Source organism: Xenopus laevis, chromosome 5L (assembly GCF_017654675.1).
Source record: "Xenopus laevis strain J_2021 chromosome 5L, Xenopus_laevis_v10.1, whole genome shotgun sequence".
NCBI classification, from domain to species: domain Eukaryota; kingdom Metazoa; phylum Chordata; class Amphibia; order Anura; family Pipidae; genus Xenopus; species Xenopus laevis.
Window position 1 is genome coordinate 17,635,322 of NC_054379.1, and position 27,988 is coordinate 17,663,309.

Below are 27,988 nucleotides of genomic sequence, written 5' to 3' on the forward strand. Positions count from 1 at the left end.
GGCCAGGGAATATAGATAAATCATTGAAGAATTCATAAAATAGACTTTAATACCAATGGATAATAAAGGCTACAGAAGAATATGGTCATAAGTCCTCATACTATAGCTTTAAAGGGGTTGTTCCCATTTGAATTTACTTTTAGTATGAAGTAGAGAGTGATAGTCTGAAATTGATCTCATTTTTTATTATTTGTGGTTTTTGAGTTATTTAGCTTTTTATTCAGCAGCCAGTTTGCAATTTCAGTAATCTGGTTGCTAGGGTCCAAATTACCTTAGCAACCAAGCACTGCGTTGAATAACAGACTGAGGCCTGAATAGAAAGAGGAGTATTAAAAAGTAGCAATAACAATAAATATGTAGTTTTACAGAGCAATTGTTTTAAGATGGGGTCAGTGACCCCCATTTGAAAGCTGAAAAGAGGCAGGAGAATGAGGCAAACCTTTCAAAAACTATATACAAAAAAAATAATCAAGACCAATTGAAAAGTTGCTTAGAATTGGCCATTCTATAACACAAGAAAAGTTGACTGAAAGGCAAAACACCCCTTTAATAGGCCTGACATCCAAGCAATTTAGATCCTAAATGGTCGACTGTATAGATTTAAAGGGGTTGTTCACCTTTGAGTTAACTGTTAGTATGCTGTAGAGAGTGATATTCTGAGATAATTTGCAGTTAAAGAATCTCTTACACATAGAAACAAAGATAAAGCTGTAGTCAACACTTGGATCTTGGAAGATTGTGGACTAGACACAGACTTTAAGGTTAAGGTCACACCTGGAGATTCGGGGAGATTTAGTCGCCCGGTGACTAATCGCCTTTTCTTTGGGGCGACTAATCTCCCCGAACGGCTACCCTGTCTTCCACCTGCTAGAATGAGAAATCACCTGCGGCATGGCACTCGCGGCGCTTCGTTTTCCGAAGGCGCCGCACGAGAAACAAGACAATTTACACTTCAATATTAGAAAAACGGTGACACGTAGAAAACAGAAAGTGATTGGAAAAGATCGTTATTTCTGGTGATCTATCTGAAACCAACTAGTTGTTCGAAGGTGAGAGACCCCTGTAACATGTATTTTTAGAGCACCGACATATTGCGCAGTGCTGTAAAATAAATGTATTTATACAAAGAAATCACATACATAGAACATACAGAGTTATATGTAATGACCAGTGCTGGTACAAAAGGCGAGGAAGGCCCTGTGCAAAAGAGCTTACAATTTAAAAGTGGAAGGGAATGCCAGCTTGAAAACAAAAAGGCTACAAACTTATTGTTATTGCTACTTTTTTTTACTGGTCTTTCTATTTAGACCTTTCCTATTTAATAGACAATGGATGCCGGGGCGATTAATTTATTAGTTTAATACCTGGAGGGTTAAAGGACAGAAATACCTGCATTATAGTCACTGTAAGTAAAAGTAACTCAGATACATTAACACTACTAATTCATAGACAAATTACCCCGCAACATAATACAATTCCCAAAACCTACTCACAAAAGAAATCGATCGACATTTGGTCCGTTCCCATTCTGTAGTACAATGTAGCAACCGTAGGGCTTCATAGTTGTGGAGGTTTAGTCAAACCTTTCTGTAAGGCTCTTGTCTTCTATATCTATATTTATATATATAACAGCCGGAGCCTTGGGCAGTGACTCCCAGCCTATAAATAGTGAGTGTATTCCCCTCCTGGGGGGCAGCTCCGTGAGTCACACTGATGTCATTCTTTTATTTCGTTCATCTTCTCAGCCGCCAAAGAAACACGAGTATGTGCTGTGTGTATGGGGAGGGTGGACTGGATAGAACAGATACACTATTACTACACTAGGGTTATTCTGAGTACAACAAGAGCACGGACATGTCTAATAGGCTGTCAGACTAGCATGGGACTGGTTATCCAGAATGCTCTGGACTTGGGGTTTTCCGGATAAGAGATCTTTCCATAATTTGGATCTCCATACACTTTAAGAGCAGGGACACGCTCTCAGATTAGGGGAGATTAGTCGCCCAGTGACAAATCGCCTCTTCTTCGGGGCAACTAATCTCCCCAAACTGCCTCCCGTCAGCTAGAATGTAAATCGCCGGCCTGCAATCGTACGCTTCATTTTCCGAAGTTGCCTCACGAGGAATTCAGAAAACTAAGCGCTTTGAGTGCCATCCCGCCAGCGATTTAGATTCTAGCCGACGGGAGGCAGTTCGGGGAGATTAGTCGCCCCGAAGAAGAGGCGATTTATTGCCAGGCGACTAAATCTCCCTGAATCTGAGCTTGTGTCTATTCCCTAAATCTCCTAAAAAAAATAGGCTGGTTTTGCCTTTAATAAGGATTAATTATATCTCAGTTGGGATTGTGTTCAAGGTGATTTTTTATTACAGAGAAAAATAAAACATTTAAATTATTTCAATAAAATGGAATCTATGGAGGCCTTCCTGTAAATCCGTGCTTTCTGGATAATGGGTTTCCGGATAAAGGATCCCACAGCTGTAATATTAAAGCAAGGATTCTATTTATTTCCTAAAAATGTGTCTAGCGGGGGCTGCTGTTTTTATGACCTATAAAGGCTAAGTGGTGATGGATGTGGGATTTTTCAACCTCGTGTACTAGGTTATTATGTTACCCACATACAATACATATACAAACTGATTGTACTGTTGCCCTGCACTGGTAAAACTGATCTGTTTGCTTCAGAAACACTACTATAGTTTATATAAACACGCTGCTGTGGAGCAATGGTGGAAATTGAAAGAAGGCAATATGGCACAGGTTAAATAGTGGATAACAGAGAACATTATGTTCTACAGAGCTTATCTGCTGTGTAACCTGAGCCTTTTTTCCTCTGAATGGCTCCCTCATTGCTACACAGCAGCTTATTTATATATATATTTACCAGTACAGAGCAACAGTACATTATATTTTTATTACTTTAAAACACTTATTTTTTGATGTTACTGTTTCTTTAAGGGCAGAGATACACGCTGCTATTTTGGGAGATTAGACGCAAATTGCTTCTTCTTCGTGCGACTAATCTCCCCGAACTGCCTTCCTGCCAGCTAGAATGTAAATCGCCGGCAGGACAGCAGTTGGATCGCTTCGGGCTTTTCAAAGTTGCCCAAAGTTTCTTCGTGAGGCAACTTCAGTCGACTTCGGAAAAAGAAGCGCTCTGAGCGCCATCCCGCTGGCGATTTACATTCTAGCCGGTGGGAAGGCAGTTTGGGGAGATTAGTGGCCCAAAGAAGAAACGATTTGTCGATGGGCGACTAATCTCCCAAATTAGCAGCGTGTCTCTGCCCTAAGAAACCGTTTTCAGCCTCAGGGCCCTAGAAATGAAGTCAGGGCACTAGAGAACACCCATACTACTTACTGAGCTTTTCCAATGAAAAAAAGAAAACATAAACCAACTAAAAGAAATCTCATGGCTTGTAGGGTCCCCCAGACAGCTCCTTATGGGTCACAAAGGGAAAATGTCTGTGTCCCTATAATATAGCAAAGCCTTCAATCAACACCACTTTGCCCTTGAATTCTCTCTGTCCACCCAGTAAAGCTCTATAAGCAATAATATTCAGCAACTTGGATTAACAGCTGCAAAACAAATGTGCTCATCACCAGCGGGGCTGCCTCTTCTGACCTTCCTCAGCCAACTGTGTGCATTACATCACTCCCAAAAACTGCATTCCCACATGCCTTCCCGACGGATTATCCATGAGCTCCAAGCACAGGCTGTTGCCTCAGAGCAGCTATAAATATGAGTGTGTGAGAGGGGGCTATAAATAACAGGGACCATAGAGGTAACAGAGATAATGGAATGCTTTGGGCAAATACTAGTCCAGCTCATTGTGACCCCTGCTGATGGCACATAGTCGTCCAATTACAATAGAGTACAGGCACACAGCTTACATACAGCCTAAGCAATCATTGTGGGATCCATTTGTACAATGAACACACACAGAGCTCTTTATGGGGTCTTAAAGGGGTGGTTCACCCTTATGTTAACTTTTCACTGACCCCCATCTAAAAACAATTGCTGTGTAAGGCTACACATTGTATTCACTTTTTGTTACTCCTCTTTCTATTCAGGTCATTTATTCATATTCCAGTCTCTTATTCCAATCGATGCAAGGTTGCTAGGGTAATCTGAACCCTAGCAACCAGAGTTCTGAAATTGCAAACTGAAGAGCTGCTGAATAAAAAGCTAAATAACAAAAAACACAAATAAGAAAAAAATTGTCTCAGAATATCACTCTCTACATAATACTAAAACTTAACTCAAAGCTGAACAAATGCCCAGGCACCACATACTGTAGGATCAAGCAGAGCAGCAACGTCAGGTATTAAAGTGATACTGATGCTAAAAAACTACTTTTTAAAATATGAATGTACATTAAAAATTACCTATAGGTCATGTTGATTATTTTTGTGGAGAGGTCTGTTTTTGTAAATAATTTAGTTGATGTTCCTAAACCTGACAGTTTTGCCAACCTGACTGTCCCATCTCAGCCTGTCAGTTGTAGTCTAATTCTGAATGGACTCCGGCTGAACAAATATGGCAGCCCCCTCATAGACGAGCACGGGGAGTCAGATGGGTAATGTAAAAGCTTTGAGCAAGTAGCAAACAAAACCAATACCATGATATGTATAAAAATAGTATAATTTCTGGTGTCAGTATCTCTTTAAGAGCAGAATGACAGTAGGCACAGGTATAGGATTAGTTATCCAGAAAGCTCCAATTACAAGAAGGCCATCTCTAATAGACTCCATTTTTCTCAAACAATTTCATTTTCTCTGTAATAATAAAACAGTATCTTGTACTTGATTCCAACTAAGATATAATTAATCCTTATTGGAAGCAAAACCAGACTATTTGGGTTTATTTAATGTTTGAATCCTTTTTTTAATAGTAAAAGTACGGAGATCCAAATTTCAGAAAGATTCCTTATCCAGAAAACATCAGGTGTCTAGCATTCTGGATAACAGGTCCCATACCTGTATAATAAGGCAAGATAGTGCGGGTAAGGCAGCAACGATACAGCTACAATATAGGTTGACCGTCTTCCTTCATATAAAGGGGCCCCCAACATGGGGAATGCTAGCCAGTTACGTACATTGTACCAGACGCAGAATAGACCAAATAAGAAAAAGCAAAGTGTCACCTTCTCTGAATCTCCAGTTCCTCCTGGGTGGGGCCATTCTGTACTTGAATAGGTATATGGGAGTTCTGCCGAGACAGTGTTGGACCTGTAAAGGAAACAGACCAAGTATTAATACAAACATCAGACAGACTGCTCAGCATAATAAAAGTATAAGCCCACAATACGGCAGCTAGTAAATTGTACCCTGGTATAATAAACAAACATTTGGTCACTATATGGAGCACTTGGAGTTTAGACAGTACCAATGGTGCCTAGTGACTGGTTAAATGGACACAAACATCTAAATAAAAAATAAAACCAGTGTACGTGGGATGTAGGGCTACAGCTAATCGTCCTGCTGGCGTCATGGCAGCCACTGCCCCCCATTTACATACTAGTACCTCGTCCCCCCCCCAAACAGTAGATAGCTGGGACCATTTTACCTCCTCAAAAATAAACAAAAGGGGTGGTGTTTTTTTTTTTTTTCGAATGTCCCCGTCACTAGACAGCATTGGTACAGCCTTTACAGCTGTAGGAATCAGTGGCCAGATTTGCAGGAGGCTCCCCTTGGATAAGACTCATGAGTAAAGGCAAAGCTAAAAGCAGACACAGTCAGAACCAGGACAAGTACGAGTCTGCGATGGCACACAATGAAAGTGAGCACAAGCCAACGGGTAACAAGGAGGAAACTCACCTAAAAACAACACTGGAAGTAAAGGAGAAAAAGGAGAATACATGAGTCTTGAACTAGCAAAGTACAATCTCTCCTCATTGATATATATATTATTATAATTATATGATTTATCTTAATAGTCACTGGAGGGTTGACACAGTATTGGCCCCATGGTGGAATAACTGCAATGTGATGTCGCTGGGGAGGGGCAGGTCCCCGACGCTGGGTGAGAATAGTGTCTTGTATCCCTTTTACCTTTTTGACTGTAAGCTCTTCTGAACCCACTTTCCATCACTTAAAGTGTGTAATTCCTATGTTTCATGTATACACCGGCCCGTTGTACAGTGCTGCACAATATGCATGTGTTATTCATGCCATATCCTTTTGCTCCAGAGTTTCTCACCATTCAATAGGAATTACAATTATTAGAATTAATGAGACTCGGCTTTCTCCATACGCTAGTCACTTTGGGATTTGAGAGGCTGTAGCCTGGTTAGGTCTGTAACTATACGACCTGTGGTTCTGGTTCTAGACATGTTACAGATCTACAACTCTGACTCACATCTCTGCTGCCCTCAAGTGGCGCAATTAGTAAACGCATGCAAGGTACACACTGGCGGCCCAGCAGCCACCCCCCTTGTGAAGTCCTCCATTAACGCCTGCCTGCTGTGACCACTTACCTACACATCAGCTTGTTTATATAAACTATAGTAGTACTTATCTGTTATCTACTGTGTATCCTGTGCTTGAATGGCTGCCCCCATGGCTACACAGCAGCTTGTTTATATAAACTATAGTAGTACGTATCTGTTATCTACTGTGTATCCTGTGCTTGAATGGCTGCCCCCATGGCTACACAGCAGCTTGTTTATATAAACTATAGTAGTACTTATCTGTTATCTACTGTGTATCCTGTGCTTGAATGGCTGCCCCCATGGCTACACAGCAGCTTGTTTATATAAACTATAGTAGTACGTATCTGTTATCTACTGTGTATCCTGTGCTTGAATGGCTGCCCCCATGGCTACACAGCAGCTTGTTTATATAAACTATAATAGTACTTATCTGTTCTCTACTGTGTATCCTGTAAAACAACTTACATAGGAGAGAATAGTAAAGGGCTGGCACATACCAGAACACACTGCATAAATTGATGTAGTAAAAAGATTTTATTGTAGCAAAAACATCATCATCATCGGTGATGTTTTTGCTACAATAAAATCTTTTTACTACATCAATTTCCGGAGTGTGGTCTGGTATGTGCCAGCCCTTTACTATTATATATTTTGCAACAAATTGCCTCCCTGAGCTGAAGGTCTGGGGCTTGAGCACCTGGACCCCCCTTTTTTCTGGGTAAGTTGACCCCATTCATTACTGTACTCGACACTTAACATCTTTTCTATAAGTTCATTGAACTTACATAGGAACCATATAGTGATAGCAAACTGTCAGTTATGTGAAGTTTCCCAAATCAATTCCTGGCCCATTAGCCTAAGGGCAGGACTCCACGTGCGATTCTGTCGCGATCAGACGCGCTGCACAAAAACGCAGGCGTCACGTCGGATGCAACGGAAATAAGGTAAGTAATTAATTGGATCGTTGATGCGACGCGACATGACTGTCGGATGCAGACAATGCAAGCTGCGTCTGCATCTGACAGACGTGTTGCGTTGCATCAACAATGCGACACGATCCGACAAAAGCATTACTTACCTTATTTCCGTTGCATCCAACGTGACGCCTGCGTTTTTGGGCATCGCGTCAGATTATGGCGGAATTGCCCATGGAGTCCCGCCCTAAAGCTTTGATCTACTGATTGCTGCGCGGGGAGCCGACAATAATTTGTGCACCAGTCTGCTCTGTGTCCCAAACAGCTGCACGGGATTTCCCCAGTAAGCGACTCTTTCTGGAAATTCACGGCTAATTAAGTTCTGAGTAAGTGTCTCAGCTAACGAGCAGTGTACATTACCTCTCACACGCTTCCTATTGCCTCAGAGCTAATGCACCACACAATATGTAATTACACAGCACCAAGCAATACTCAATGGCTTTAATGCATTCCAGCAGCTTTCATTTTATATCTTCATTTCCCATTAAATGATCTTACAAGAAAGTGGAAGGGAGGGTGAAAAAGGAGCTGACTGTACCCCTACTGTAAACTATAAGGATATTAGAAGTCACTATGGGGTTCTGTGACCATATAGAGACACAAGGCTGCAGGCTGAGTTATACAGGGAACTCTGAGTATCACTCATGTATTATAAGGGATAATGTACCCCCTACTGTAAATGATAAGGATATTAGAAGTCACTGAGGGGTTCTGTGACCATATAAAGGCACAAGGCTGCAGGCTGAGTTATACAGGGAACTCGGAGTATCACTTGTGTATTATAAGTAGGGATGCACCGAATCCACTATTTTGGATTCGGCCGAACCCCCGAATCCTTCGTGAAAGATTCGGCCGAATACCGAACCGAATCCGAACCCTAATTTGCATATGCAAATTAGGGGTTGAAAGGGGAAAATATTTTTACTTCCTTGTTTTGTGACAAAAAGTCACGCGATTTCCCTCCCCCCTAATTTGCATATGCAAATTAGGATTCGGATTCAGTTCGGCCGGGCAGAAGGATTCGGCCGAATCCTGCTGAAAAAGGCCGAATCCCGAACCGAATCCTGGATTCGGTGCATCCCTAATTATAAGGGATAATGTACCCCCTACTGTAAATGATAAGGATATTAGAAGTCACTGAGGGGTTGTTCTGTGACCATATAAAGGCACAAGGCTGCAGGCTGAGTTATACAGGGAACTCTGAGTATCACTCATGTATTATAAGGGATAATGTACCCCCTACTGTAAATGATAAGGATATTAGAAGTCACTGAGGGGTTCTGTGACCATATAAAGGCACAAGGCTGCAGGCTGAGTTATACAGGGAACTCTGAGTATCACTCATGTATTATAAGGGATAATGTACCCCCTACTGTAAATGATAAGGATATTAGAAGTCACTGAGGGGTTCTGTGACCATATAAAGGGTATAATCTCTGGAAAGTGCTGCAGAGTGTGAATGCATTATATAAAGGATAATAATAATATAATGGTAAATTCATGAGGGGTTATAGAGGTTTGAGATTTCCACCAAAGCAGTAGTACCAAAGTGATGATATCGATTACCCTATGTCCCATTCAGCAGCCAAATAGAGAAACAATTTAGTAATGATGATGTTAATACCAAACCACACACAGATCAGTTTCCCATTCCTAGAAAACTCCAGCCTCACTAAAACAGGATCGGAACTAGGGGCTCCAAGTCCACCTGGGTTTAAGGGAAGAATCCCTCCAATCATAATGCAATGTCTCTTCACAGGCTGAGTGAGTGCCAGTTCTGCAGCCCAGTGTGAGAAATACATTTACAATGAAAAGGAATGGTACGAGATATAACCTAGTCCTGTATATGTGGGGAATGTGCACAACTGCAATTACACATCACAATTTAGCTTTCCCAGAACCTCAACCCATTTCCCGTGTGTTCAGTAATATGTTTCTATATTCGCACTGTTATATGAGAGGACACAGTGCAACTGTAGCAAAGACTGTGACACACACACTATGTGGGACTATGGCCGCACGTTCCCAAATTGGATAGTTCTGATTTCAACCGATATGATTATCTGGGCATTCAATGATGAGATACAACTCTGCTGTCATCAACCTGCCCAAACTGCAAATCTTATATCCCAGTACCTGTCACAGCTCCACTTCTGCACCAGCGAATTCCCTATCCACCATAAGACTTGCAGCCTGGGCAGATCAACAACAGAACTCCTCTCACATCTGTATATTCAGCCCAACCAACCAGTGCTAATTGCGAATGTATATTCACATCAATACCAGCAGGTCAATATCTTATACTGATCTATAGTCTGTGAACGGCCACCTTAGAGTCCCAGGATAGGGGATGTACTGGAATTCCTGGATAGTGACTGGGGCACATCCAACCTTGTAAAGCACATTGGCTAAAACGCTATAAAGTATGGAATATATCAGGTGAGATCACACTGGTCACTATCCGATAGTTACGGATCAGCTCGTTACCCTGGGACACTTAGGTGGCCACTCACAGGTTGCCTTTTGCGCCAGTTAAGTCGCTGCCATAGCACTGTCCCCCCTTCGTATGCAAAATCTATGCATTTAAGCCCAGTGCAGAATTCCAACTGCTCTTTGTTAATTGCTTGTAAGTCATTTAAAATCCAATCATCTCCATGCAAGTGGCCCAGACCACAGTAGAACTTACATGCAAATATATGGCCATTATCCCTTTTATGGCAGCACAGATACTTCCACATCCCATCTCCGCCGCTGTAGTGTGAAGCCTCCTGGGGGCCTTCGGCGTGCAAAATAAGGACCATTTTGAGACAAATGTTGGATTTTCTAAGCCCCAAACGCTGCAGTGCCCATAACCCAAGTGTCCGACTACTGAGCGACGGCAGCTTTCTCTGTTCATGTGCCGCGTGCTCTATAGTGAGCCTGTCTGAAGCCAGTTTGCATTTCCTGAACATATTAAATTATTGATGCTTCTATATCCATAAGCCTCGCAGCACAAGCTCACGCAGCAACTAGAGTAAACAGAGGGAGAAAGCATCTCGGCGCATTACCCGGCATTACTTCAGCCCTGTCATATTGATTCATTAACCTTCAGCAAAAGCAATTGTGCCCTCCAGACGCATCCATTAAGCACAGACATCCGAAAATATTGTCGTGATGCATAAAGTAAAGAGCAGATGAAAATCACTTTGATAAAGTCATGCCGTGGATTTCTGCTTACTTCCTCTGTACCAACTCGGATCAATGAAACGTTACTAAAAATAAGGAATTATGGCCAGCGGAACCAACTGCTGCATCAATGCATTATGTTCCACTAAGAGAATACAGTCTTGGGCCAATCACAGCATTTACCCTGCTCATGTGCTCTCAGATACTGACTTTAATGAGGGTCTGGTGACACTTTGCACAGCAGCAAAAATCATTGTTTGTTTGTATTTGTACCTATTCTTCCTACCATTATAACAGGCCATACTGCCACTGATTCCAATTGTAAGCAGCAGTCCTGTCCTGCTTTATGGCAGCAGAGATTCTAGCTATCTGTTTAACAGAGCATTCTGTCCCAGTGGCTGCACAGATCCTATCTGATCCCCATTGTAAGCAGCAGTCCTGCTCTGCTTTATGGCTGAGATTCTAGCTATCTGTATAACAGAGCATTCTGTCCCAGTGGCTGCACAGATCCTATCTGATCCCCATTGTAAGCAGCAGTCCTGTCCTGCTTTATGGCTGAGATTCTAGCTATCTGTATAACAGAACATTTTGTCCCACTGGCTGCACAGATCCTGCCTGACCCCCCAATGTAAGCAGCAGTCCTGCTCTGCTTTATGGCCAAGATTCTAGCTATCTGTATAGCAGAGCATTCTGTCCCAGAGGCTGCACAGATCCTATCTGATCCCCATTGTAAGCAGCAGTCCTATCCTGCTTTATGGCAGCTGAGATTCTAGCTATCTGTATAACAGAGCATTCTGTCCCAGAGGCTGCACAGATCCTGCCTGACCCCCATTGTAAGCAGCAGTCCTGCTCTGCTTTATGGCTGAGATTCTAGCTATCTGTATAACAGAGCATTCTGTCCCATAGGCTGCACAGATCCTATCTGATCCCCATTGTAAGCAGCAGTCCTACCCTGCTTTATGGCAGCTTAGATTCTAGCTATCTGTATAACAGAGCATTCTGTCCCAGAGGCTGCACAGATCCTGCCTGACCCCCATTGTAAGCAGCAGTCCTGCTCTGCTTTATGGCTGAGATTCTAGCTATCTGTATAACAGAGCATTCTGTCCCAGAGGCTGCACAGATCCTATCTGATCCCCATTGTAAGCAGCAGTCCTACCCTGCTTTATGGCTGAGATTCTAGCTATCTGTATAACAGAACATTCTGTCCCAGTGGCTGCACAGATCCTATCTGATCCCCATTGTAAGCAGCAGTCCTGTCCTGCTTTATGGCTGAGATTTTAGCTATCTGTATAACAGAACATTCTGTCCCATTGGCTGCACAGATCCTATCTGATCCCCATTGTAAGCAGCAGTCCTGACCTGCTTTATGGCTGAGATTCTAGCTATCTGTATAACAGAGCATTCTGTACCAGTGGCTGCACAGATCCTATCTGATCCCCATTGTAAGCACCAGTCCTGTCCTGCTTTATGGCTGAGATTCTAGCTATCTGTATAATAGAACATTCTGTCCCATTGGCTGCACAGATCCTATCTGATCCCCATTGTAAGCAGCAGTCCTGTATATCGGATATCTGTATAACTGAGAGAATATGGTTGGTTTGGAAATAGGGGGTACAGCAAAGTTGGAGGGCTTAGCCTAAAAGCCAGTTAGTGTGAGATATAGGGTAAGTTACTTTTTGCTCTTTAAGATACAGCCAAAAGCCCAGCTTGAAGATCATTTAAGGTGAGGTCTGGGGTGAATATATATTTGCTGCTCTAGATATTCTTGAAACTGTGGCTGAATGACTGATCTATTTACTAGATGTGTAACCTTGTCATGAGTGAAGGGGACCTTACCAAACATAGTGGGGTTGAGTGGAAAATGTCTGGCAAACCAGCTCCTCCTATTCTAAGCAACTTTTCAGTTGCTCTTCATGTTTTATTTTGTATTCTTTCTACATTTCCCTCTTTTGCCTCTATTTAGTCTGCAGCTGAAAACGCTATTTGGTTGTTAATATAACTGACCCAGCACAGAAAAACACCCATTGCCAAATTCTCTCGTAATTACGTTCTATTCCGACTTCCAAACAGCTGCCTGGTTGCCAGGGTAAGTTATACAACTTTGACGTGCACAACATCCATATATAAATGTAGCTAACGATACCCAGGATTTACAGGCAAGAAGTGTTGCTTTCTGTTATTTGGGTCTCCTATAACAGGAGGGGGTCACATCTTGGCCTGAGGAAATGCAGTGATTTTTAGATGTAAACTTTACAACCCCCACTAGAGAGCAGCAAAGGACAACGAACGTAGAGGGATTTGATGCACGTGTGGATCTGCTCGCTGTGTGTGTGTATGTATATATATATTTTCTTATAGATGGACCCGCAGTCCAAATTCATGTGACATAAAAGGTTTTTATTGATTCATCACTCGTGCAGATGAATCAATAAAAACCTTTTATGTCACATGAATTTGGAGTGCGGGTCCATCTATAGGAATTATACAATTGAATTTGACCCAGCACCCACATACAGACGTTGGAGTTCGAGTGCAGGTACATCTGGACTATCATCTGGACTATATATATATATAAAATATCAAAACAGGGGGGTTGTGGGAGCACTCTAAAGGCTTTAAAGTATATATATAAGTATAATAAATGCTATTGCATATGTACCCAAAATAGGGGTTATTTTGTTACAAAGTTATGATCATAAAACTGATAAGCCACCATACCACGTCAAGGTAAACCCCGAATGGCGGTCCCTAACTTGTTTTATATTTTATGTGCATTTTAGCATTACCTGTAATCAATGTCCGTTGAACGCTGTTTTTTCACTGAGGGCTATATCTATCTATCTATCTATCTATCTATCTATCTATCTATCTATCTATCTATCTATCTATCTATCTATCTATCTATATAGATAGATATATATATATACTGGACTATATATATATATATATAACTATATATATATATACTGGACTATATATATATATATATAACTATATATATATATACTGGACTATATATATATATATAACTATATATATATATACTGGACTATATATATATACACTGGACTATATATATATATATATATATATATATATATATATATATATATATATATATATATATATATATATATATATATATATATATATATATATATATATAACTCTATCTCTATCTCTATCTCTCTCTCTATCTCTCTCTCTATCTCTCTCTCTATCTCTCTCTCTATCTCTCTCTCTATATATCTCTCTATCTATATATCTCTCTCTCTATCTCTCTATCTCTCTATCTCTCTATCTCTCTATCTCTCTATCTCTCTATCTCTCTATCTCTCTATCTATATATATTCAATGGTGGAGTCGGCACTCACGTCACAAAGTTCACGGATGCCTGGGTGCAGTGTCCAAAATCAGATTAAATATTATACAAAAAAGGTCCGCACTTTTATTCACATAGGAGACTGACGTTTCGACCTCTTCAGAGGCCTTTCTCAAATATATATAGTATATATATATAGTAGTCTGAAAGCCGGCACTGCACGTCTACAGGTAAACGTTGCCTGGGTGCGAAAAGCCCAAAAATTAAGTAAAGAGATGAAGAAGCTCGCACTCACAGGGCTTATCAAGTCAAAAAAGTGTTTAATTGAATCAAAAATCGACTAACGTTTCGGCTTGCACTCAAGCCTTTCTCAAAGTGAACCCTTACAACCCGCGGCCATGGGAGAGGAAGATCTGTAGTAAGATCCACTATTGGTACCGCAGTTCATGACATATTTAAACATTACCTTTACAAGTCGGGGGACATGGAGTTGCCGTAAACGTATCATTATTACTGATGGACTAATGAATATGACCCCCATACACCCCTTGATGAACCCTTTGACCCCACACAACCCCCAAGTGGACACAGAGTTTGCTACGCTGCATTTCGGATCGGTAATTCCGACACATGCGTGCGGGTCGCTAGAAGACAATCCTACAGCATCGCAACTGGCCCTGCGTGAGACTGACAACTGGGAGCGGCGTCACACACTGCCACCGCAGTCATCGGCTATGTGAGACGAAGCGCAACAACTAGCGCAGTCAATCCAATAGAGCAGGAGACCTTTGGGAGCTCGGGCTTCGACTGCGCCCGTTGAGGTACATGGAGCTACCAGCGAGAAACCCCTTCAGCAGGCGGGTAACCGTTATTTTCTTATTTGACACCGCTGCTAAAATAATGTGATTTTACTTAAACTGTTGTCATTAGACTGCACTACGTAGACGCGCATCCGGAGTTATACTGAGAACGAACCCGGGTCATCGCTATACATTGTTGCAAATTTGTTACCAATGTTACGCTGCTATTATAACTATGCTTTTTTGAACAGATCACTCTTTATATGTAACTGTTACACTGTCTCATTGTTGTGTTGATGTGTTCTCCCTAATGGAAAATCCCCAATTAACGTCACTGTGACGTCACACCACACTGATTTCCGCCACTTTTGGGTTTAAATGTTTGGTGAGTGTTTATATATTCACTTTGAGAAAGGCTTGAGTGCAAGCCGAAACGTTAGTTGATTTTTGATTCAATTAAACACTTTTTTGACTTGATAAGCCCTGTGAGTGCGAGCTTCTTCATTTCTTTTCTATCTATCTATCTATCTATCTATCTATCTATATATATACACACACAAAGGTCTTAGACCCAGACTGAAATGTTGACCTGATCTATTTTAAGAAATGCATTAAATAAAATTCACTATTTTTTAATATCTTTTAAATCCTGGTGTGCATCTGTTTTTCAAGTAATTTGTTTATGGAAGCACCTATGGATAGCACCTGGGTTATTGTTTGATACACATTGTGCTGGAAATAACTGTTGGACTATAATTATATATATAAATAAATAAAAAACTACTGGATAGGTGCACTCAGAAAACAAACGAAACGACTAGGTGCTGGAACATATATCAAAATCTATAGAGCAAAGAAATCCACACTCATAGGTCTTTTGTGAAAAAAAAAAAAATGGGTTTATTCAACGTTTCGGCTCTTAGACTCGAGCCGTCATTATATATATATATATATATCAAACATACATACATACATACGATAAGAAACCTAGCCAAAAGCCTTTGCTTGGACCCGAAAGTCGCGAAAAGAGCCTAAAGCCTCGGATTAGACCAGAAGAAGAGGAGAATAAAGAAGATCTTTAAACGTAAGTTCCATTTTAACTTTTATGGGGGACGAGGAACACAAATGATTTTGTTTTTATTTTTTTTAACTTGTAGGGGAGTCTGACTGCCAATTTTTTTTTTAAAACTTTTATGGGGGGCCCTGGCTTCAATTGTTTTTTTTTATATTATATATATATATATATTTATAGGGTGACCCTGATCACCAATGATTTTTTTTTTTAACTTGTAGGTGGGCCTGGCAGCCAATGTTTTTATTTTTGTATTTTTCAGTGTGGTGTGAGTGGGATCTGGGGTGGGTATGGAGGGGGCAGGCTGGGGTGGGTGTCTTCCAGGGGGCCCAGAACATTTTGTTGTATGGGGCCTCGTGATTTCTGATGGCAGCAATGGTCATACATAAGGAAACCGCTCCTTCGTTAGGCAGTCTTGCAATGCTAGATTCCATTCAGCGCTACAATGCAGCACATAGCAAGGAATATCCAATAAAAAAAAACAGAAGCAGATATTGAAGCCCCCCTTTATGCCTGGGACAGAGCAGCAACAGGCAACATTCAGGGCTTGATGTTCTGCAAAACTACACTGCCACTAGCTCTTACGCTCCAGCACTTCTGGAATGTCCAAACAGCTCATTTATACCTGCACGAGCGTTGCCATATTGCTTGGCCCAAGTGCATCTGGGCTGGGAATTCCATTAAAACAAACTAATAAGTAACTACCGATATCATCAAGCAGGTGCTGTCAGCAATGGATTAAATCAAACAGCAGCTAAAACCGTTATACAAAAAGAAAAAACAATGACAATTGAATCATAAGGAGACAAGCAGTGAGAGAATACTCAAGAGAAACAGCAGAAAATGAGCAGTAACTATTCCTGGACACAAGAGGGCGCTGTTACAGCTGTGAATCTGTCTGGTGTGAAACTGCAACTCTGCACGCTGAACTGGGAGCAAATCACAACGTTTATTTTTTCTTTTCATCTTGTCCTCAAAAAACCTCAAAAAGACTATGCAGTCAAATATCCTCACTCCTAGTTCAATACAGTCGGGTGCTCAGCCTGGGGGTTATCGGCACCCCAGCGACTCCAAGGACACACAAAACAATCCAATGTGGGATCTCTACTGCGTTTATTGAGCCACATACTAATCACAGATGAAATAAATGTAGGGGGAGATCCCCACACTGCATGTTACGTGTGCCAGTCAATATTGCAAATAAATCGGAGCATGCCAGCAGTAGGACCGCTCCATTAATGTGCTCATTAAATAAGCTAAAACCGAGCAGCTCCTCTGTGGGTTACCCCACGTGAAATCCCAACAAGAAACATTCCCGATCCTAGCTCTGGATTCCTCATTGGAACAATAAAATATTAAAGGAGAACTAAACCCTAAAACTAAATGTGGCTAAAAATGCCATATTTTATATAGTGAACTTATTGCACGAGGCTAAAGTTTCAGCTTGTCAATAGCAGCAATGATCCAGGACTTCAAACTTGTCACAGGGGGTCACCATCTTGGAAAGTGTCTGTGACACTCACATGCTCAGTGGGCTCCGAGCAGCTGTTGAGAAGCTAAGCTTAGGGCTCGTCACTAATTATCCAGCAGAAAATGAGATTGGTCTGTAATATAAGCTGATGCTACAGGGCTGATTATTAAATTCTGATGCTAATTGCACTGGTTTCTGTGCTGCCATGTAGTAATTATCTGTATTAATGACTAATCAGCCTTATATTGTGACATTTCTATTCTATGTGTACTGTATATTGTGAGTGGGTCCCTAAGCTCAGTAAGTGACAGCAGCACAGAGCATGTGCAGTGAATCAGCAGAAAAGAAGATGGGGAGCTACTGGGGCATCTTTGGAGAGACAGATATTTACTGCTAAAGGGCTGTGGTTGCCTTGGGCTGGTACAGAAGCACAAAACATTTCTAGCTAATCCTTTAGTTAAGCTTTAGTTCTCCTTTAAAGGAGAACTAACCCCTCTCCCAGTAACAAAAGCCCTCCTCCCCTCACTGTGCATTAGTCAAAAAAATGCCCCTGAAAGTCATTGCTCTTATTCTTTTCAAGGATCTTCGCTGAATCTGAGGCTGCGGGTGCATGAACAGTTGAAGCGGATTCCTGACAAGGTTTTTGTTACTGGGGGGTTTAGTTCTCCCTTAAAGTGATTGTTCACTTTTGAGATAACTGTTAGTATGATGTAGAGAGTGATATTCTGAGACAATTTGCAATTGGTTTTCATTTTTATTATTTGTGGTTTTTGAATTATTTAGCTTTTTATTCATCAGATCTCCAGTTATTTCGGCAATATAGTTGCTAGAGTCCAAATTCCCCTAGCGACCATGCATTGATTTGCTTAAGAGACTGGAATATGAATAGGAGAGGCCTGAATAGAAAGATGAGTAATAAAAAGTAGCAATAACAATACATTTGTAGTCTCACAGAGCATTTGTTTTTTAGGTGGGGTCAGTGACCCCCATTTGAAAGCTGGAAAGAGTCAGAAGAAAAAGACCAATAACTCAAAAACTATAAAATATAAATAATGAAGACCAATTGCAAAATTGCTAGGAACTGGATATTCTGTAACATACTAAAAGTGAACCACCCCTTTAAGTATAGTTTTGCGTTCGATGCAGCTGACCCAGTAGGGGACCTATACGAGTAGGTTCTAGAAGCAAGACCACAATTAGTGTCCTGATCTGGGTGCTCCTAGAGGTGCAGCACCTTTTAGTGTTCTCATAAGTGCATTTACAATAAACTACAAGCACTATGGCTGTTCCTACACATACAGATAAAAATATATTTGCAAATACTGACAGAATTGCCTGAAGCAGAGTAGTTGATGTTTCTGTCGGCACACGGGCATGAGATATACCACTGGCAAAACCAAGTGGCACATTCTTTATACAGAAGAAGAAAAAAAACCCCAATGGCAAAGGTCTGCACTAAAAGCCCAACCACAGAGAGGGGCTCATACACAAACAGAAGAGATTACAGAGTTTAAGGGTCAGGAAACACAGCAGATTCGGGGAGATTAGTCGCCCCGGCGACAAATCTCTTCTTCGTGGCAACTAATCTCCCTAAACTGCCTCCCCGGTCGCTAAAATGTAAATCGCGGGTGGGGTGGCACTCAAAGCGCTTTAATTTGCAAAGCTGCCTCACTAGGAAACTTCAGGCGACTTCGGAAACCAAATTGGTGATTTACATTTTAACTGGCGGGAAGGCAGTTCAGGGAGATTAGTCGCCCCGAAAAAGTGGAGATTTGTTGCCAGGCGACTAATCTCCCCGAATCTGCCTGTGTGTCCTGACCCTTACAACCAGCTCTGGGCACTGTGACCACACACCAACTCACATGGCACAGGGTGACCAGACTAAAATAAAACAATATGCCCAACTGTGGAATTCAGTTAGGGGTAAGAGGACAATGATATCCATCAAAAAGCTCCTTACCAGATTCCTGGGAGTTCAGCACTTCTAAGGCATGCATCATGGCACTCGCAAACACATTGGCATCCTCCTTACTTCCAAAATTGAGGCCATAGACTTGCCTGGCATCTCTCCACTGGTGGAAGGTCTGAGTTGCTTGATTATATTTCAGTCCTTTGGGGATGGCACAGTTTATCACCACCTAAAGACACAAGGCAATGTTAGGGTGGAATCACGTTTTTTAGCCTGGATATGTACATATAAATACAGTATATACACATATGGGCTCTATAATCTTTGGCTGGCCATAGCTTGTGTTTCATTCAGACTAGAAAACTAGGGAGCACCAACTAGCACAAGTCACACTGGGGCCAAATACCTACTGCCTGTCTGGGCTGCACTTTGCACTAGATTTAGCATAAAGTGCAAAACACAGATCCCATGGGTGCAATTGCTCCATGAATGGGTAATTTTGCATCCCATAGGGCTCCAGCATTTGCGCCTGTGGAATTTGTAAATAATGTCCACAGTGTATTCTGAAGCATGGGGATGTACCAGCTGCCAGCAGGGATATCATTAGACTATACAGAAAGTGGCTAGTAACTACATGAGACACAGGGTTGTATATCTAGGTTAATAGAATGACACATTCTACTATGGATTAATCTGAAGAGATTAAAGCATTGTTAGCAGTCTCCTAAATGCCAGACATACATAAACACACCACCATGGGCAGTTGCCTAATGCAGTTTCTAGAGATAGACGGATCCTGCATGGCTGTGCCAATGTCAACAAGGTGCACCAACTAAGGATAAGGGATCTTCTAGGTCATCCCCAACCAGTAGCTCGTGAGCAACATGTTGCTCTCCAACCCCTTGGATGTTACTCTCAGTGTCCTCAAAGCAGGTGCTTATTTTTGGAATTCTAGGCTTGGAAGCAAGTGTTAATTGCATAAAAACTAAGCAAAGTGTCAAGTAGAGCCTCTTGTAGGCTGCCAGTCCACATAGGGGCTACCAAATGGCCAATCACAGCCCTTATTTGGCATCCCAAGGGACTTTTTCATGCTTGTGTTGCTCCTCAACTGTTTTTACATTTTATTGTGGCTCAAGGGTAAAAAAGTTTGGGGAACCCTGTTCTAGATCATTGATCCCCAGCCAGTGGCTCACAAGCAACATGTTTCTCACCAATGCATTGTATGTTACTCCCAGTGGCCTCAAAGTAGGAGCTTATTTTTGAATTCCAGGCTTGTTTTAGTTGCATAAAAACCAGGTGAACTGATAAACAGAGCCTCCTGTAGGCTGCCAGTCCTCATAGGGGCCACCAAATAGCCAATCACAGGCCTTATTTGACATCCTTGGTGACTTTCTTCATGCATTTGTTGCTCCCCAACTCTTTTTTCACATTTCAACGTGACTCATGGGTAAAAGTTTGGGAACCCCCGTTCTAGATTATACCAGATTTAATCTTGAAGTATCAACTCAATAATGACACCTGCAAAGTCATCCAACTATTTAAATGAGCAAACTGCACTTGTGTACCAAGGTATTCCTCCAGATTACATAACAATTAGGGAATGGGAACCCATAACCAGCCATTAAGAAGACTCACCAAGTGCTCGTGTGAGCAAGTATCCCTCAAAAATATTGTGGCAATTAAGGTGCCCCCAGGCTTAGATGTTAGCAGTTGTGGGGTTGCAGTTAATCACCCTAGATTCATGGCATTTGGTAGCTACTTTGCCAATGACTGCCAGCGAACATAAAAGGGAATGTGATAAAGAGAAATAGAGTGAGAAAAAAATGCTACTGGCGAGGCATTTTTTTGCCCAGGGTCACCGGGTGGCGCAAATGCGTTGGCAGATCCTTGAGAAGGTAGTAACTAAACAAGGGCAGGATATAAAAAGTGCAGGAATATGGCCTTTACAATCAGGCATCCTAAGGGATTGAATGAGGAATATAATTTGTCTTGCTACAAATTTTCATTTTTTGTAGATGAAAATATATTTCTACAATTTATGATTGGTACAGGTATTGAAGGCCCCTTACCCATCATCGTGTAAGGTAAGAGTCGCTGATTGAATTTTCTTTTCACACTTTTGTATGTTTATGTATATGTATTGGGTACTAGGAGAAAAACTTGGACTTTGGCTATTTTGCTATCACATGATTGAAGGACTTGGATTTCATTGGGCTTTTCACCATTGGACATGCGCGAATTGTTTTAACTGTTTTGCTTTATATTCTCTATTGCACTAATTGTCTGTATGCTTGACAAAGGGGCGTGACCCCGAAACATTGCACTTCCGCATTGAACATGCAAGGTGTTCCTTGCTTGCAGCAGTTCTGTGTGCCTTTGGATTTTTTCTACACATTGGGATTGAGGTTGCCGAACCTCTACCATTGTGCACCAGACATCTTTGAGTTAAAGGAGAAGGAAAGGCTAACATTAAGTATGCTTTATCAGAAAGGTCTATATAAATACACCAGTAAACCCTAAAAGTAATGCTGCTCTGAGTCCTCTGTCAAAAGAAACACAACATTTCTTTCCTTCTATTGTGTACACATGGGCTTCTGTATCAGACTTCCTGTTTTCACCTTAAACCTCCAGGGCTAGGGCTTGAGCATGCTCAGTTTGTTCCTCTCCTCCTCCCCTCCCAGCTGTAATCTGAGCCCAGAGCTATGACTGAGCAGGGAAACTCAGGCCGGATGTGATGTCACACCAATTGAATATGGCAGCTGCTATCCTAAACAAACAGAGCTTCTAGAGCTATTCAGGTACGTATGATAAAGCATTCTACAGAATAAAAAGTGTTATAGCTTGCGCTATTGTGGCTAATCTACTGACAATAAACTTCTTTCCTTCTCCTTTAAGGAGGCAAGGGTGTGCTAGAGCCAATTTTGTTCTAGATGTGGTAGCCATTAGACCAGGTCTCCAGAATTCTGCCATTGTCAGTCCAATGTGCAGCAACAGCACAGGAATCAGTTGGTTTCTGGCACTGGGCCATTGTGTTTCTATCAATAACGAACCTTCATTAGCGTTTAATGGGTAGACTCCATTCATATGAATATGCTCCCTCCGGCTAAATTTCAGAGGTTCCATGGGTAAGTCGTTGGGTGTACTGGGAAAGAGCTACATATACAGAACAATTACACAGTTAATTATAGCACCAGGCACAAGGTGAGCTGCTCTTGGCTCAAAGTGTTTCTTTGTGGCTTCTCAGAAGGATATCAGACAGGGTGAGGCACCCACTCCTTTTAAATCCCATTAGCTACTAGGAGTAACCGCCCTCCATCATTACCGTAGCCGAAGGAAGTGGACACACAATTTGGTTAGGTCATAAAATAAGTACAGTATCAGACAGCAGCCGCAAAGGTTTATTCCATCTTAGCATGTGGGGCAACTATTGCAAGGATACTTCTGCCCATAAATACGTCATTGGTCCGACTTCTTCTGCATTAAAAGGGTGCAATTTTGGGCACCGCCTACAAATAAGACATTCAATACAGTGACTGGCAACTAACTATGATAGTCAATGAGATGATCTAAATGACAATGAATAGGGACGGAGTCTCCCCAGATTAGAAGCTCTCTAGAGATGAAATGACTGAATAAATAAACACAACATCAATAAAACAATGTGTCTTTAAAAAAAAAAAAAAAAAAGCCTAGGAAAGGAGATTTTATCAACATGCAAAGGGGTTTCTTTATTTGAAGGACAGTAGAGAGCGGTTGTTGTTGGGGAATCTAGCAAAAAGGAAATCTTATATAGAATGTCTAAATCAGTGTCAGTAACAGGGATTTATGGTTTATGGTTATTTTTTCTTAAAGCAGCAAAGCAACCCTCCTAAAAGCTTTCTATTAACCACAGCAGAGAGGTAGTTCCTGCCAGACAGTGCATCTCTAATATTATTATAATTAATATAATGGTCTTCCCGAAGCATGTGTGGATAGCTTGTCAAGGAACCTTCACCATATGTGCGTGTGTCACACCTCATCTGATCATCTGAGTCTCTGCAATATGTATGATAATTTATATAGTGGACTTCTCTAAATGAGATTTTCTGCCAAAAAAGTTCCTTATAGCCAAAGATCACAATTTGATTCTATTTTGACTGTGGAAAATAATGGTTATGCCTTGGAACTTTGTTTGGCCCCAAACCGGGTTCCCATGGTGCATTGCCACATTATTTACAGTGATCATTTCTCTGCAGCCACACATTTAATCTGAAAGCAGCCTTATTTAAACAGAGATACATTATTAATTCTGAATTAAATCTGCCAAGACTCAGTCTGGGTCCCATTTCGGAAAAAAAAAAAAGTTTAACACTGATTAATCTTATGATATAATTATTATGGGCTTTGCTGGATGGAGACTCATTCGTGCACCGTCTGTTTAATTAGAGACTTCAGAACCTTCCCCATGGAGACATGCGGCTGTGGCAGTGAGAAAGTGTGATAAATACTTGTAATGCTGCAACACTCCCTACATTGGCTAACATTTGGTCTGAGCCCCAGGTTATAACAAGGCTTAACAACATATAATAAATCATAGTTACAGTCACCCTGCTTTTGTCCGGGGGTACCCAGTAGTGATGTGCGGGCCGACCCGATACCCGCTGGTGTAAACCCTCGCAGTGCTCCTCGCGGTTGGCTCCTGCTCTCCCCGCCCGCCACCTTCAAATGCCGGCATCTGACTTCCGGTTTTAGAGTCTCGCATCTGCTCGTCCCGCCCCTTTTGTGACGTCATTGGCGGGGTGGGTTGGCGTGGGTCTATAAAAGGACCCCCGGAAGCGGGTGTGGGCGGCCCGGGTCATAGCAGGGAGGGTTAAGGTCGTGTGCGGGTCACGGAAACCCTGACTCGCACATCACTAGTACCCAGGGCACAAATAAGCACTCACCCCAAATCTCTCCCTAACTGGCCTTCAGACTGGGTCCCCTTAGCTCATAACAAGGTTAAAGCAGCGCCGATCCGCGCCTTTCTGCCGCCTGAGGCGGCCTTCCGTTGCCGCCCCGACCCCTCCTCACGGCGCTCACATTTTCTGCGCAGGAGGGGGTCGGGGCGCTGCACGACGCTAGTGCAGAGAGCGCAATTGCGCTCTCTGCACTAGAAGAGCCGAATTTCCGGGTTGAAAACCGGAAATTCGGCTCTTAGTTACCAGGAGCGGCATTTTTGCCGCCCCTGGTAACCAGGGGGGTGCTGCCGCCTGAGGCGAGTGTCTCAACTCGCCTCATTGGTGGAGCGCCCCTGGGTTAAAGATATATAGAAACATTGGGGTAACAGTCACCCTTCTATAGTTTCAGGGGTACCCAGGGCACAAATAAGCACTCACCACAAATCTCACCCAAATTGGCCCCCTTAACTTTAGGTTACAGATATATAGAAACATTGGGGTAACAGTCACCCTGCTATAGTTCATGGGGTACCCAGGGCACAAATAAGCACTCCCCCCAAATCTGCCCCTAACTGAACTTCAGGCTGGGCCCCCTTAGCTCCTAAGGTTACAGATATACAGAAAGGATTGGCCCCTTTGCGCATAACAAGATACCAGTGTAACCAGTATAAATTACATGAATCTTGCCAGACAAGAGGACTGGGCTGTGAGAGTACAGAATGAACCCATAAGACACACATATAACTGCGCAGTCTCAGAGCAGTTGATTTAAAGGCAATATATCATACAACACATTGTACAGAGCTCCGAGTGCCCATGAAGACTCCGCAGTGGGGCCCCTGACATTTCCCTGAGCAATATGAAGGAGAGTGTCCACTTTAGACAAGTTGGCCGAGTGCCATGATACAAGGAGTCTTAATGCGACATTACATCATGACTGCGCCCAAATGCAGCGCAGGACGTGACATGCAGGGAACAAGTGCTATGGGATGAGCAATTAGTATGAAATCACTTTGGGCACGTTACACACAAATGCCATTTTCTTGTCTATTTAACAAGACGGTGCAAGTAACTGGGTGTGCCGAGGACGCACAGCAAGCGGGTGCACTGCTGCCTACAAAATAGCGACTGTTACACAAATCCATAGACATACCTGGTGATCCTGAATTTTCCTTCCCACGACCCTGAAAGTGTTATTTCCCGTGTGATGATAAATATGAACTCTGCTGAACCCCGTCGACCCACCGGCCGGTACCCACTTCTTATTGGCATCGTCATAAACCATTACAGCCGCTCTCGCTTGGCAGATGCTCTGTTCACTGCAAGGAAAGATCACATGTTAAAGGGATACTGTCATGGGCATCAGTTAATAGTGCTGCTCCAGCAGAATTCTGCAATGAAATTCATTTCTCAAAAGAGCAAACACATTTTTTTATATTTAATTCTGAAATCTGACATGGGGCTAGAAATTTTGTCAATTTCCCAGCTGCCCCAAGTCATGTGACTTGTGCTCTGATAAACTTCAGTCACTCTTTAATGCAAGTTGGGAGTGATATCAGCAGCTAAAGTACAGAACAATGGGAAGGTAACCAGATAGCAGCTCCCTAACACAAGATAACAGTTCCCTGGTAGATCTAAGAACAGCACTCAATAGTAAAATCCAGGTCCCACTGCGACACATTCAGTTACATTGAGTAGGAGAAACAACAGCCTGCCAGAAAGCAGTTCCATCCTAAAGTGCTGGTTCTTTCTGAAATCACATGACCAGGCAAAATGACCTGAGATTCACCTACACACCAATATTACAACTAAAGAATACACTTGTTGGTTCAGGAATGAAATTTTATATTGTAGAGTGAATTATTTGCAGTGTAAACAGTGTAATTTATAAATAAAAACAACATCATAAAAATCATGAGAGAATCCATTTAAAGGAAAACTATACCCCCAAAATGAATACTTAAGCAACAGATAGTTTATATCAAATTGAATGACATATTAAAGAATCTTACCAAACTGGAATATATATTTACATAAATATTGCCCTTTTACATCTCTTGCCTTAAACCACCATTTCGTGACTCTATCTGTGCTGCCTCAGAGATCACCTGACCAGAAATACTACAACACTAACTGTAACAGGAAGAAGTGAGGAAGCAAAAAGGCAGAACTCTGTCTGTTAATTGGCTCATGTGACCTTACATGTGGTCTGTATGTGTACACAGTGAATCCTACGATCTCTGGGGGCGGCCCTTGTTTTTTAAAATGGCAATTTTCTATTTATGATTATCCAATGGCACATACTACTAAAAAAGTATATTATTATGATAATGGTTCATTTACATGAAGCAGGGTTTTACACATGAGCTGTTTTACTCAGTATCTTTTAATAGAGACCTACATTGTTTGGGGGGTATAGTTTTCCTTTAAGAAACAGGTTAAAGATGGCCGCTCCATGGCATGATGTTACATCCCAGGTGAGTATAGCAGTGTAGCCTCTGCAGTTATTGGTCAGTTAGACCTTTATCTCCCAGGCAGGAGAGTCAAGGACAGGCCACTGGGCTTTTCATTTCAGGGCCCGAGGCAGAGTCACTGGCTGTGCAACACGTCTCTATAATACAGACAATTTGATAAGCCATAACAGCTCTCTGGTGGATTTTCCTCTATATTGACTGCAGGCTCAACAGGCCAATGAATCACTGTGCCTGAAATAGTTTGTCTTTGCCCTAGATAGGAACAAACATATATGGTCTGTTTATCCACATCTTAAAGACTTGCACCAACCACCTCATTACCCCACTCTATAATGAAGTGTTTAATTGTAAAATCATTATATTCAATTCTATGTTTACATCAAGAGATAACCTGCTGCATGGCAATTATTCTAGCTATCTGTATAACAGAACATTCTGTCCCAGTGACTGCACAGATCCTATCTGATCCCCATTGTAAGCAGCAGTCCTGCCCTGCTTTGTGGCTGAGATTCTAGCTGTCTGTATAACAGAGCATTCTGTCCCAGTGGCTGCACAGATCCTATCTGATCCCCATTGTAAGCAGCAGTCCTGTCCTGCTTTATGGCAGCTGAGATTCTAGCTATCTGTATAACAGAGCATTCTGTCCCAGTGGCTGCACAGATCCTATCTGATCCCCATTGTAAGCAGCAGTCCTGCCCTGCTTTATGGCAGCTGAGATTCTAGCTATCTGTATAACAGAGCATTCTGTCCCAGTGGCTGCACAGATCCTATCTGATCCCCATTGTAAGCAGCAGTCCTGCCCTGCTTTATGGCTGAGATTCTAGCTATCTGTATAACAGAGCATTCTGTCCCAGTGACTGCACAGATCCTATCTGATCCCCATTGTAAGCAGCAGTCCTGTCCTGCTTTATGGCTGAGATTCTAGCTGTCTGTATAACAGAGCATTCTGTCCCAGTGGCTGCACAGATCCTATCTGATCCCCATTGTAAGCAGCAGTCCTGTAATGTTTTATGGCAGCTGAGATTCTAGCTATCTGTATAACAGAGCATTCTGTCCCAGTGGCTGCACAGATCCTGTCTGATCCCCATTGTAAGCAGCAGTCCTGCCCTGCTTTATGGCTGAGATTCTAGCTATCTGTATAACAGAACATTCTGTCACAGTGGCTGCCCTGCTTTATGGCTGAGATTCTAGCTATAGCTATCTCCATAACAGTCACAACAGATCTGAAACTCGGTTTACACCATTGCAGGAGTTTGAGCTCTTTACAGACTAAATCACAGTTTAAGTTTGAAGCAGAAGAAACAACTCCATAGCAGTTTTGTACTGGATACTTTTTATTTAACAACAATAAACTGTCACCAACTAGAGGTAAAGAAAAAGAAAAATGTAAGGATATATCCCTTTAATGCCATTCACAATTTACCATTAGAAACTCAATGTATTTGATCACCACTAGA

General features: G+C 42.1%; 1 protein-coding gene across 1 annotated transcript in view; it reads right to left on the reverse strand.

The window, feature by feature from the left end:
- enah.L (ENAH, actin regulator L homeolog) overlaps nucleotides 1-27,988 on the reverse strand; it is an 80,699-nt gene that overhangs the window by 15,244 nt on the left and 37,467 nt on the right. Inside the window, 3 exon segments of the mRNA NM_001092191.1 lie at nucleotides 5,142-5,226; nucleotides 19,193-19,370; nucleotides 25,211-25,376. Coding sequence (NP_001085660.1) covers nucleotides 5,142-5,226; nucleotides 19,193-19,370; nucleotides 25,211-25,376 — 429 coding nt within the window.